This window comes from Rhodnius prolixus, unplaced genomic scaffold, assembly GCF_049639745.1.
Source record: "Rhodnius prolixus isolate KJV_2025 unplaced genomic scaffold, Rpr scaffold_1, whole genome shotgun sequence".
NCBI lineage: Eukaryota > Metazoa > Arthropoda > Insecta > Hemiptera > Reduviidae > Rhodnius > Rhodnius prolixus.
This window is the reverse complement of record NW_027411581.1, coordinates 35,487,542-35,501,929: the sequence shown is the minus strand read 5'-3', so window position 1 is coordinate 35,501,929 and position 14,388 is coordinate 35,487,542. Positions and strand designations below refer to the sequence as shown.

The 14,388-nt window shown below is 30.1% G+C and overlaps 1 protein-coding gene across 4 annotated transcripts in view; it reads left to right on the top strand.

Moving 5' to 3' along the window:
- Positions 1-3,746: 3,746 nt before the first annotated feature.
- Positions 3,747-14,388, top strand: part of LOC141459486 (ionotropic receptor 75a-like) — a 17,876-nt gene continuing 7,234 nt past the window's right edge. Inside the window, exons 1-8 of one of the 4 annotated variants that reach the window (XM_074138646.1) lie at positions 3,747-4,293; positions 5,576-5,754; positions 6,654-6,929; positions 7,773-7,906; positions 9,967-10,143; positions 11,972-12,189; positions 13,514-13,725; positions 13,808-14,082. In XM_074138646.1, the coding sequence (XP_073994747.1) occupies positions 5,599-5,754; positions 6,654-6,929; positions 7,773-7,906; positions 9,967-10,143; positions 11,972-12,189; positions 13,514-13,725; positions 13,808-14,082 (1,448 nt within the window). In that variant the 5' untranslated portion in view covers positions 3,747-4,293; positions 5,576-5,598. Of the gene's footprint in view, positions 4,571-5,080; positions 5,755-6,653; positions 6,930-7,772; positions 7,907-9,966; positions 10,144-11,971; positions 12,190-13,513; positions 13,726-13,807; positions 14,083-14,388 lie in introns of those variants that run through there. The other 3 variants (XM_074138636.1, XM_074138628.1, XM_074138620.1) reach the window with 3 other exon arrangements.

Sequence of the window (14,388 nt, the reverse complement as noted above, 5' to 3'; positions counted from 1 at the left end):
TTTTAACGTTAGCAATGTAAAATAATTATGTTATTTTAAGATTCTCTCTTGTATTCTGAGAGTTTACAAAGTTGTAAATACACGCCTTCTATATAACTAGGTAATGTAAATAATGTACATTTCTTGCTATCGATTTCTAGTGTAAAAATTAATTTCTCATGTTGAGAATGAATTGTACACATTGTCTTAATGTGAAACTGTTGGAAGTTGTTATAATTTTCTTTTAACACTTCAGCTTTTCCTTTGTATTTATTATATTGTGAAATCTAGATTAATTGTTTATTATTATGAGTGTAAAGTCATTAATTTAAAAGAAATTGTGATTTATGCTGAATGACTGAAAAGTTCTTTGTTGAGCTACTGTAAAATGCTATTTATTATTATAACTTTTTTATAATATAGAGAAAGTAAGTTTATCTGTTAAAAAAAAAAAAAAAATGATATCATATTTATTTATTTACTCTTTTGTCTAATTCTTTGATTTTTTTTTTCAACCATTACAGTCGGTTGGTCATTTTTTCCATTTGTTAACAGTCTAAAAATATAAGATGATTTTTTTTATTGACAATTTTTAAGCGTATCTTGTATTATTCAAACTTGAACTACAAATATATGGCATTATTTTGTGCAATTAAAATCGCGAAGTATATTGGTACAATTTGCTAGAGAATACTCTTGGATTACGTTAACTTTCCATTTGATGATCTAGAATCTAGTAAATCAGGCTGTAATCAAGTCATATTGCCAAAAAAAAAAATTCTTTCTTTACACTAGGAGTAAATATTACGATCGTCTATCATTTCTTAAATTAAGATTTCACCGGGAATGCCACGTAGAAATCTACAACATTTACCGTTGTCGTTGTGTTCGTTTTGTTGTTGATGCAATCAAAATACTGATTTGTTAGTCAAGAAGCTAATGTGTATTTCACGCAATTTTTGGTTGCTTGTTGGGCAGTGCATTTCAACAGCCATCTTTAATAAGACTCATACCAGTTTATACAATAGAGGCAACTACCCCATTGATCACTGATTGCTTGGGAGTTGAGAAAATCCGGTCCAAGATCTCCGGCCGAATAGCTGTGTTTCTCCATAACGTTCCTTTTCAAATATGTAGTTCATTATTGCATAATTTTGATATTATCTTACATTGAACTTTCAATAACCTACAACTACAATTACTAGTTATTCAATAAAGATTGGAAAACAAGTTTTCATGAAGGGGTATCCACCATTTTAACAAAAAAACATGGCGCATTAAATTCCCTGATCCATATCTAAGCAAATTTCGGTTTTTCCCTCCTTTTCCCTAAAATTACGCCAATCTACATGATACCTTATTTGTTGAGCATAAATAAGACCAAAGAAGGAATATGTTTACATTTAAATAGATATTTTTTTAAAGAATAATAATTACATAACCTGATTATTTATCAAATTCCTAAGGAATTGTACATATATATACGGCAATTATTATAGCTTTAAGACAGTAGGAGGGGAGAGTATCAGAAGGGTGTATCCGAGTTAACCACAAGCGTAAGATTACTACTGAGGGCACTGCAAATTGAGCAAATCATTCATCGCCAGGGCCTGTCATCGGATAGCCTGTGTAGGTCAAGAAGAAGACTTAGGTGACAATGCGTATTTCTAATCTATGTTTGCATGTATAGCTAAGGGGTTCAGCATTTTGTAGCTTTTATCTTCAAGATTAACTGGATTTCCTACCAGACTATTTAGTTTAATGAATCAGGATTGGAGGGAATGCTGGGACAAGAGCTGGGTCACGTTGGCATACGTGACTAGCTTATCCCACGGCATCTATCCAAATTTTAGGTTAGAGAACTTTGTTTATAATGAAGAAAACAGTGGATTCATGTTTAACAGTATTTTTCTTCTTGTTTTTTGGCCTTTTGTACTTAGCAAATCAGCCATTTTAACAGTTGTAGAAGAGTTAATTAATTTAATTTTGCTTCGTAGCAGGAATTTCCTAAATATTGTATTTTTTACATCATATTATTGGATAACATTTATTTTTTCCCCTACATATTTTTTATGGGAGTTCAACCGCCAAAAACTCTTCAGGGTTCTTGTCTGAGCAGATAAAACCAAAAAATGCGTCAGGAAATCAACCCAGGAATAATTCTTTATTTCCTCGCAACAAATTGGCAATCCTCAAAGCAAATTCACACCTAAGTAAAGCATCGTTACCCTTCAACCGAGCTCTTTTCTGGCTGACTCGAATTATTTACATAGCCCATTTTAAATTTGCCTATACTCTTCAGTGAATCATTTTCTATTGTTCACACTCTACTTTACTTAAACTAGACTGCTCTTTGAGCAGTGCTGCTACACCCTTCACATTGGCTCTTCAAGCATTGTTTTTGTTTTTTATACTACAAATTATTTACATAGACGAATTGTATTAATGATTATTAATGTTGAGAGTGGTGAACTGCTGAAAGCAACTTACACAGTATGCCAACACTGTTGAAAAAGACTCGTACAAATGTCGCCATTATTATGTGGTCCAGTAATAAATTTGTTTTGAAATAACGTCTCAAATAAATTGTGTATTTTGAAATATATTAACCGTTGGTTATGAATATGTATTGTTTTGTGAGGAATGTGTTCTACGTTTCAGTAGGTTTTCTTATTTAATGGAAGTTGTTCTGTTTTAAAGGAAATTATCGGATGTTTCTATTGGAAGTTGTATTATTCAAAAAGGATAATTTTAAGATTAATTGGGTATTTTATATTACATTTTTACATAACTTTGTGTGCCAGATTTAATTATTTCGAGAGTTCATAAACTTTCGCCAGTTGTTCTTATTAATTTGCCTTTTATTCACGATATATTCTTCATTTCGTTAAATCTCTACATATCCAAATGGTTAAAATAATTTAATGGTTCATTATGTCTAAATATAAATACTCCTGCATTACTTTATCTTCCTTGTCATAAAAAGATAATATTTTAATCGAGAAAATTATCGCAGAGATATCATTTTTGAAGATTCCTGAGTACTATAAGAGTGATTTGACATATTGTTATGAGTGTGTAGGCTTAGTGGATGGTTAGAACTGCAACGAATTCTAAAAGCAGCATCAGGAGTTGACTTCTGATAACCCTTTTTCTGTTAGATCCAATTAATGATCTTTCGCTGGAAGGATGAAATATTCATGTTAGCTTGTAATCAACTGTTTGCTTAAATAGGAAAAATAGAGCGTTCCAATCAGATTTGTCATAGATGATGTCTTAGAGTTTTCTTAATGAGAGCATTAGAGGGCACTAAAAAATTATCCTTTTCTAAAAAGAATAAAATTAACAAAATTTTATTGAAAGTTGTTCTGTTAAAAGGAAGCGATTGGATGTTTCTACTGAAAGTTATTTTATTCAAAGAGGATAATTTTAAGATTGAATGGGTTTTTTATATTACATTTTTAGTTAACTTTGTGCGTCAGATTTAATTATTACGAGAGTTCATAAACTTTCACCAGTTGTTCTTATTAATCTGCTTGTTATTTACGATATATTCTATACGTCTTTCAATCTCTACTTATCTAAATTTTAAATCTAATTCTCTAAGCAAAGCTTGGAGTGTATTTTGGATGTTTATCTCCTTTATGGAGTTGGCACTGAATTGCGACTCATTGAGATTGGAGAGGTAATTTTGGGGCCCGGATTATGTTGGATTATTCGATTTATTGTGTGTTGGGGGGGGGGGAGTGTCACTAAATCTGTCTCGAGCCAATGGAGAAATAAGATTATTCGAATGTGATTGAGGATTGTTATACGTTTTATTGTGGAAACTCAATCAAGATAAAATTCTAAGATCTTATAAAGATGCTCACTGAAGAACTCGGAATGGCATTTCAGCCTTTCAATGCATCTTCTACTGACACTTTAAGTGGTTTTAGTTGCGGTCACCCAGAACCCCTTTCCCATAAATTACTCATGTAGTCTCACCAAAATCTGTTGAATGAAACAACATACAGAATTAAAAAATAAAAAAATAGCAATAGATTTTTATGATCATTTAGGCTCTAATTAAACATTTAAGATAAGATTCCTTTGATCGTTGTATGCCTTTTCATATTTAGTTTTGGCACCCAAAAAATTAACAAATTATTCAAACAGACATTACAATAACTATTTACATATATTCAGTAACTATGTATATTATTTTATTTTTAAATATTCATAAGTGTTTTTCCCAAATTTTAATTAGGTATTTATTTGTTAACCCTAGAGAAATACATAGATGGTGAGCTTTAGCATAAGGTTAAAAATTGGGTAAGTTATTCAATTCTCAAACTTTAAAATTTTCGGCTTTATTTTCAGTTTCTTTCAGCAAGACCCTTTACACTCTACACTTAACTGATTATTCTATCTCTGATTATGGTTGAAAGTCCTAAACCACTAGAAATATGCGTGCTTCAACGGATAAAATCAAAGATGTTATCCAGTACTGTGGAGCTGACCATATTTTCAATTGTTGGTTTTAAGTTATTTCGTGAAAGATGACTTTCTCTTTAAGTTCTTGATCCCAACCTCAGTAATTATGAAAAGGGTGAGTATGGTAAAAAATTCTTTTAAGGTTACAAAATAATTACAACGCTGAGGAGTGAAAGTAATGAGAAACTGTTTACACTGTTTAATTGTATCTTAGTGAAGTATTGTTTAACAAAAAAGTAAAATAAAATATGTGCATTTAAAAAAAAAATTACAAAATGTGCTATGTGATAAGGTCCCATAATAAAGGTTAACTCAAAATATTTGTCGAAAAAATATTTTTAAATTGTTTTGTGGGGCTGAGTTTGTGGATATAGCTCTATAATATCAGCCATCCAGTATATCACACCTCTATCTCTCAAGAAAAGCAAACATCATATCATCATCATTATTATTATTATTAACATCACTATTACTTAATGTAGAGAGATTCATTCGAGATTTAAACCATTGAAACATTAAAAAGAATTACAAAAAATAAAATGATGATTACATGTTTCTTCATTATTAGAGCGATTCCTCACTTTTTTTTATACAAAATTGTTAATTTTGTTTTTTATTTTTTAAAATACCTATTGTGTAAGGAGAACTCCAGCAAAAGGGCAGCTTTGAGTCTATTATTTATTTACCTTTGGATCAATGTGAAAATGACAGTTGTCTGATTTCCTTTATTGCCATTCTTGTTCTAAATTCACAAAGCAGTAAATGTTTGTGAGGTTTAAATTTCTTATTATTTCATGGACAGGTTTCCAAGACAGAACACCAACAAGATGGTGAAAGTATATTTAGTTTCATATAGTCCTTCCACATAATACAATGAAATTTATATTTAGTTTTGATTTTATTTTAATATTTACTTACTTATTTCTCAAATTTAATCATTTTGGCAACTGCCATGGAATTCCAGTTGAAACTATAAAATCATTTTTCTCATTTAAAAATGTAGGAGCTGCCAATATATTTCCTTGCACGAATCGAGGTCAGAAATAATAATGGTTGAACCTATAAATATAAGTTACTGTAGCACAATAATCTATGTCTAATAAAGTATATTTGTTAACAGATGGTGTTGATTTTTTGCTTCAAATGTCGATCAGAAGTGATAAGAATTCTTTACTGACAGGAGTAAAATTAGCACAGTATCAGAAATTGGATTTCTATAACATTTTTAAATCTGAAAAACATCCTTTGGGGACATTCATAGACTTGCGATGTGAATCTACAAAATATGTCTTTAATAAGGTAATAGGTATGAGATTATTTTTGGAAATAGGTACTTTTAACAGGAATACAAATTCAAGTATCTAATGAAAATGTTGTTCGGTCTGCAGTACTGGATGTTATCGTTATAGCTTGTCTGTTTTTCTTATTTCTAACCGATTTCAGATTTTCATCTCTCCTTGATGAATGACGTTCAACCTTTGATGATTAATGACTTTGTAACTCACGTTACAGAAAAAATCCGTAACCGGCCAGAAATAAGGAAAGTATGCGAGATATCATCATCGATATCAAGAATACTAGTTTGCTACAAACTGAAAGTTTATCAAGTCATGGAGTAAAATTGATAAATTAGTCTTTATTTGGGTTTAAAATTTAAATTAAAACAAAACAAAATAAAATTAGTAGGTTTGCGTGTTAATCTACTTTAATGTAAAGTAGATTATAATTTTCAGCGAAATAAGTGAAGCTAGGAAGAATTAAGCATAATTAATTTAATGATTAAAGCAATTCAGATATCGAAAATTTATTTATTTTATTAATTTATTTAAATATTTATAAAACTTCAGAGGAACTAAGAATCAAGAAAATTAAGAGAATTGTGTGAAAGAAAAACTGCTTCCAGTAACTAGTGTTAGTAATTTAGTGCCTTATAAACTTTATGACTATTGTAACCTGAAATTCAAAGCCCAAAAAGAATTGTGATTGAGCTGTTTCATCGTTGAATTTTCTGCGTGGTTATTAAAATTAGCTGTAGTGCTTTCTTATGAAAACTATCTTGAGATTAATAATTTCAAGTAGTTTTTAAATTCACTTATAATATACTTGAGCTTAATATGTTACTGCTTTGCCCAAGAATGTCTATTTAAGATGGATATTCATTGCAAAAGGTGTTAAAAAGTTAATTTTTCTAATTTTAGGCATCTATGGAGTTGATGATAAATATGAGCCATGTCTTTTTATTGTATTCGCAAAATTATGATGAAATAATGGATTACCTTCAAAACACGAGCATAGCATTTGATAGTGATGTATCTGTAATGACCAGAGGAAGAATTTATGATTTATACAGAATTCAAAATGATATGGCTCTAATTGTCAATGAGATTGGATCATGGGCTAGATCAAGTACTACTCTCAGAACACCACCAATCAGGGATAATTTGCAAGGAAGTTTTATTAAAGCTTCAATGGTTGTACGTATACGAACATTTTTTCAATGCTCGTCATAAGGATTTTATAATATGCTAATTAAACATTTTATTCAGGATGCATCAGGCTGAATTTGTCACACCCATTTGTGTCTAAAAAATTCATACATACCCTCAACAGTTCTTAACCGTTTTAGGGAATATTTTAATGTGTTTTAATAAACCAAGATTTATTTTTTGTAGTAGAAGTTGTGGCAACTTAGGAGTTAGTTTTGTATTTAACGAAAATTCGATTAAAGCAAAGTTAGTTAAACCAACCAACAAATTTTCTTTATTTTTTATTGTTTTAATTAATTATAGTATGTCAGCTTACAAAAAAATTACACAATGTACCAAAGGTGATATTTTATTTTATTCAATTCTCACTTTTATCTACATAATTTAAACTGATATATAAAATTAGTGCGTCACCTCCAAAATAAAAGAAAAGTCCATAATCCTTCTTTATTACTGAGTAGGTAATTAATTGCATTTAATGTTTCAACTAAAAAAAAAATAGGATTTATTTAACTCATATAATTTGAATGAATGGATTGTAGGATTAGGATACTAACTATAAAAAATAAAATAAAAAATCCAATTTTGTGTAATTTACAAAAGAAAACAAAAAAAAAATCTGGTGTGATCAAAAACATTAGAATTCTCTTACTAACTCATGAATTTTCTTTAAATAACCATGTTTATATTTAATTCTTTCCAACATTATAAAATTTGTAAAGTTATTATTCAGTTATTCACCGTTGCCGAAAAAGTAGATTTAATTAATTTATTGCCATCAAGCGATAATAATTATAAACTTTCCTAATTTAATTAAATAATGTATTTTAGTTAACGCGCCTAGAAGTTAATGGAACTTGTGCAGAACAACAATTGCTGGATAATACTTTTAAGCCACAGTTGGATGTTCTATCTAGGAACATTTATGCCAATAATAAACATATTGAAAGCATTTACAATTTCAGGTAAAATAATGAAACTGTTTTTATATACTTATCTGTATTTTAATTACAACATTAAGATTATTGTGATTCACAGTTGCATTGTGTAAGAATTATTTCTTCATTATAATGAAATAAATTATTTCATTATATATTTCATTCTAACTAAATAATGTATTGAAAGCGGTAATAATATTTCTTCCTCTTGAATTAACGAATCAGTCGCCAAAAGCGATGAACAATATTCTGCAATAAATAATGTACCTTTAGTTTATATATATAACGAAATACAACATAAATAAAGATATTTAAATTTTGGACGTTTTGTTAAAGAAATGGAAGAGAGCCGCTTTACATTACCGGTCCATAACGAACTTAGTCTTCGATCATCCTCCCTCTCAATCTCTCCCTTTCCCTCATTCTCTTTCTCTCTAAACATGACACACAATTCAAGTTTAGAATCTTAAACAGCCACCTAAGATGGCGAAACTTCAAGTTAGGATTTGCAGTCACACCAAAATAAGCGGCAAAAAACTTCTCATAAGTTAGATCCCTATACAAAAGAAAATGTTTAGATTTTCAACTGGACAGACTGTTTCCGATAGGTATCTAGATTTTGAAACATATCGTTGATGAACGTGATTGAAAGTGATTCTGATTTTTCCATCAAATTCCAAAGGGTATTTCCGTCCTCTATCCAGTGCCCAAAAAATGACGCATTTCACCTTACGACTTAGTGAACTACGATTTTAGCCAGTTGGGCTTATCCTGAAGAATATGTTTGCCAAATTTGGTCGAAATGGAACTGTGTAGAAGCTTGTAAAAAAACAAAGTATATTTTTACTCTCTCTTTTATACATTATGGATCAGAGAAGTAAATAAATTTCTAATAATTTAACAAGTGATTGTTAGTTTCCAGTTATTTATCTCGATTCTTACTTCGATTAAGATCTTGTGATGGTTATTTATGTGTTGATGTCTTTTTATGCTTTCTTTTACTTGTGGTAAAGAGGAAGTACAAACATCATTTTTGAGTTTTTACGATTAATACTATATTGAGGTACCCTGATTATAATAGCCTCTCTCTCGTACGGTGTGTATGTAAAACTCAAAAAACTCATTGAAAGCTCAAACGTATATTTTGTTTGGGAAATAAAGTAACTTTGCGATTAAAATCCCTCAACCAGATGAAGCTCTCTAGAGTTTTCTTGGTTTTGAGATTTTTTAAAAAAAAAATGGCTTCCACGATTTTATTTTAAACTCTGTATTCACGTAAAAACCTTTTCAGGTCTATAACTTTTGTTTTAACACTATTAGAATACTGTCACCTCTCTTCCATCACTTGCTCAAATTCAGAATTTCAAAACAATTCCTCTTCAGTATTATCTCTTTATTCAATGAATTTTTCACTTGAAGAGATTTTGTAGACACAGTTTTTTTCAGTTTTCGCTCACAGGAGTTCAATTTTAAGAACATTACCAGAAGAAAATTCTGAACCATCAAAACAGAAAAGGAAATATAAAAAGTAAACTAGAAATAAAAGTTTTCTGAATAGACTAATAGTAAAAATAACTAATTCACAATTCTATAAAATAATAAAAAATTATTAAAATTTAAAAAAATTATTATTCGAGTATTCAACTTATACGGACTATAGCTGAGTGCATCTTTAAGGTAATTAACCAGAGCTAGCCCATTGGTCCTACTTAACATACTGATCAATATTTCAGCCTGGAAAGAAAAACCATGTCAAAATATTTATTTACTACCCTGTGCGTATGGCTAGATTTAAGAATTCACTGGAATTTTTATTAGCGTGCCATATTATCTGTAACTGGTACTTCCGTATACAATATTCCTAGATAATCGCTTGTAAATAGAGATACGTTCTTGTTCTTCGCTCAAAATATATTGGCTCCTGTATTATTTTAATGAAGTTCGAATTAATTAAGATCCTTTCCCAGTCCTTAATATATCTGTAAAAATGCAGTTGATCCTAATGGCCCAGGCAATCCGGTCTTTAAATCATATTACGAATTCTTCTTTTATTTTTATTTAGTTTATTTTTATAATTATTATTTTAGCTATTTAATAAACATTACTAATGATTGGGGTTACCTTCAAAAAGATGGACATTTTGGCAAAGGCAGTATGTTTGATGCTCTTGAAGAAAAAACTGTCGAAGTAGGACTAACGCTTTCAAGATTTTTTAAAGAAAGATATATTGTTTCATTTTTTCTTCCTGCTTCTTCAAAATACAGGTAAAATTTCAAAAACTGCTTTCATCAATTCTTCTGCAAAAGATTGTAATTTTGTAATGTGATACAACTTAGAGAACGGAAATTTGACTTAATTAACTAAATGTGTATTAGTTTAGAGTTTTAGATTAATAATATAGCATAAAGCTTACTTGATTGTGTGCGATTGTCGTACACATTTATCTTGGCCTCAGAAGTTCGCTGGGATACTGTGCAACTAAAAATATATTTCGGAAGTACTGAACTTCTAAAACATTTGAGACTCACAAATGATCATTCTATATTCGAGCTCTGTTTGAATTTCGTTAAGAAATCTTACCTTCCATCAATCAGTGCATACTAAAAATGATTAACCTGGTTGAGTTTCCATAAACTTTAGCTGTGGGTATGCGATAATTTCTAATAATGATAATTTTATTGCACCTCAGAATGCAATGAATCCAGTTCCAAATTTAATTCAAATTCCTAGAGAATCTTAATACTATGGAAATTATTGCATTACCCACTTGAATTTTTATTTTTTTAAGTTGTAAAGCGCGTCGACGTACATTGATTCCTGGACCCTTGTCAATACATTGCTGACCTCCGGACAGACTCTCTCGTTACTAGATTACACTGCCTTCTTCGAAATTGTGTTGGATAGCTCCTAGAAAAGAAAACTGGTATCGAATCAGGGATCCTTCGGATTAGTCGTTCAAGCTACTTTGAGATTAACCCATTCGCTCTTGTTTTATTAGAGAAATTATTATTTTCAATTTAATATCGTATTATTGTTTTAGTAGCAGTTATGAATTACTTGTGGAGTCCTCTAAATTTCTTTATTATTTATGATGTCCATATATTTTCATCATGATTGTAAACAATATGTGCATTTGTTGCAAAATAAAAGTAGTAATTTAAATTAGAGTACGTCATACTCGTACAAATGCACTTTAATGAAGTGAATTGTGAGAATATATTTTCCGCTGAAGTTCTCTATAATTGAGATTAACTCTGGGATTGACATAATTTCTTAAAAATTTATGGGCATATCCTATCTATAGACTAATATCAAGTACCTAGTATCTAATAAAAATCCAAAAGTATCTAGTTTTGGCTCTTAATTCAGCTCCACATTACTATCCCCCATGATCCCGGCATGGATATCTTAAGAATGTGTAGTAAATGAACGACTCCTTAGACACTACCCATGATGCTGCCTCTATCTTACTCATATTTAAATACATAAGCTTTTTCACCTAGTTAATCCAAATGACATAGCCAAGTTCCTTCATTTTAATTCGTACTATAAGAAACTCCAATTTACAATCGAGAAAGAATGTGATAATCAATTTTCCTTCCTTTGAATTCCTTGCACTTTTTGTTTTATTATCTGCTGAATGTGACAGGCAAAGAAAGACAAGAAATTGAAAAACATTTGATTTTGGTGATTACTGTACCAATAACCAATAAATTTTTAAAAATATAATTATGATTATTAATTTTAATACGATTTTTCTAAGTGAGTAATAATTCATATGTTTATTGTTTGGATGAAAATTATATATGAAGAAAGAAATTGAAAAAAATAATACTAGTTTTTAGATGGGTACTTTTATTTACACATTATATGTATAGTGCTATTTGTGTAACGTTAAGAGAGGTTAATTACCCTATATTATAGTACATATAATAAAAACTCTTCTCAAATTAAATTTCATTAAAGTTGTGAACTAAAATATTATTTTTTTTAGTGATTGGATACGCAAATATATATATGATATCGAAGTTATGTTAAAGTGACTGGGGCTAGAAGAAATATCTGGAATTAATTTCTTATTTATACCTTTAGGACTTGCTTCATTTTTAAACATCCTTCAACTCTGGCATCTTATAGTGCCTTTGCTATGCCATTCACATTGCCATCATGGATGTGCACTTTTGCTACAATAATGCTCTCGGGATTGTGTTTAAGAATGATCAGAAATTTCAATATTAAAGACAAGCCGCCTAATGAGAAGAGTTTCTCTGCGTCAGTTTTGGTCGTGCTGGGAATCTTCTGCCAGCAAGGTAATTTGCGATTCTTTTTTGATGATGATTATGATTATTATTATTATTACTTTATGATTCAAGGTGCGTCAACATTTGTGGTTATTGGCGCCCGGAGCTTTTATCAGTGCACTTCCGGCCTCTGGACAGTGTTCTCTCGTTACAACTCTGTCCATCACCGGACAGTGAGCTGTAAGAAACTCTTAGGAAGAGTAAATCTAAGGGTCAACAGCTGGATTCGAAATTATTATTATTATTATTATCATAATAAATAATCGTCATTATATAATATTCTTTTAAAAATGTGCTGAAATGCACATTCGGGATACCAGTTATCTTTCAACATTTCTTACTTAAAATATTGCCTAAATAACAAAAACTATTGATGCCTAAACAGTGATGAACTGATTGCCTAAATATTTCATAATACGAAAATATAAAGTGCTCCCAAATTTAATTAAAAATCTACTATTTCTTGCGAGGTTTCAGCCGAAGTTGCTAAAATCCTGTTTTGTAATATACAAATATATGTTTGGAGTGATAATTTTAAAGTTTTGTACCAATGTACTCCTGAATTTTTGGTATCTCTGGATCTATATGGGAGCTTGATATCACAGATGAACCATTGTGTGTTTACTACAATTCTGAAGATCTTTTTTTTTTCTTTCTTTCTTTCTTTTTTTTTTGAATTCCTGAATTATTTAATTTCGGTACTAAACTCACGCCCTCACATTTCATTTTTATGAAACGTCCTGAATATAGTCTTATACAAGAGGTTATGGAAGAATATCTGCGGTGGCTCAATTGCTCTTTTTAATGTAAATATTTGCGCCTCACATTAAGGGTTATTATTGTATTAAAATTTAGGATTGTTCGCCTTCTTGTAAAGTAGTTCAGGAGCAGTATTTTTTTTGAAGGGAATAACCGGCTTCTAATGTATGAGCTATAAGATCACTACTTTTATCGTCAGAGAAGGGCTATTGAATCCGGAAAGGAAATGCTTGAAATGTCAGAGAGGTAAAAATTAAACAGGATAGAGAACCATAAGAGGGCCCTCCATTTTCGGCTGTTAAGATGGTGTAATGATGGTTTATTCTAACTTTAAACTTAGAAGTTAGCTAAGAAACAATGATTTCGAAGAGATATAAGTTCTCTCCAAGTCTTTTGTTGGTTTTTTTTTTAGAAAAAATATTTGAATAATAAGCGATCTCGAAACATAGTAGCACTTTTAGGGAAAAGTCTTTATAACGATTTTTCTTTATTTATCACAGTCATCCAAACTGTGCAAAATAAAATCCAAATTGTCAATTAACTCTGTTTATATATTTAAATTATTTTCCAATAGGTTTCTATCCCGATTCATTTCGAGCTCCAGTGCGGATTCTTTGTGTTATTATGGAGGTAACTAGTGTAATGGTATACTCATACTATGGAGCTGAAGTGGTTGGCTTTCTCTTATCTCCTTCGCCAAAATTTCTCAATACAGTTGATAAACTTATAGAAAGCCCATTAAAAATGTATTCAGAAAATATCTCCTATCATCGCTCATATTTTACTGTAAGATTTTTTTGTTTTTTTTTTATTAAGCAAATCTCAATTTTTTGTTAATTTTATCTGACTACAACTGAACTTTTTCTAGGGCAATGTTAGTGAGAAAATAACTCGCGCATATGAGAAAGCAATCAAAGGCCCTACAATAGAACAAGACAAATTCATAAATCTAGAAAAAGGGTTGGAGGAAGTTCGGAAAGGAACTATGGCTTTGTACGGACAGGACACCAATATGTATACCGTTATCGGAAAAACGTTTAGCAATCCAGAAAAATGTTCTTTGTTCGAGATTGAAATGATTCGTCTTTTGGGATCACCAGTAATAAGAAAAAAATCACCTTTTAAGGAGTTAATGTTTAGAGGGTAAGTACAGATTTTTCGCTTAAATTGGTCAAAATGCATCAAGTTTCAGTAGTAAATAGACAACTGATTCCGGTTCAAATAGAAGTAATATAATTTTATTTATTGACTAAGTTATATAAGGCTGATTGTCAAACACTGTACGAAAAAGTATAATAATGTAAAACACCCTAGTTAAAATTTTTATCCCCTTTTTCTAAAAAAATTAAAACTTTTCTTCAAAATAATAAGAGCTTATTTTCATTTATAGGTGTAATTTTTTTTCCACAATGCAGATTTAATAGAGTTCGAGACATACGTATTTTTATT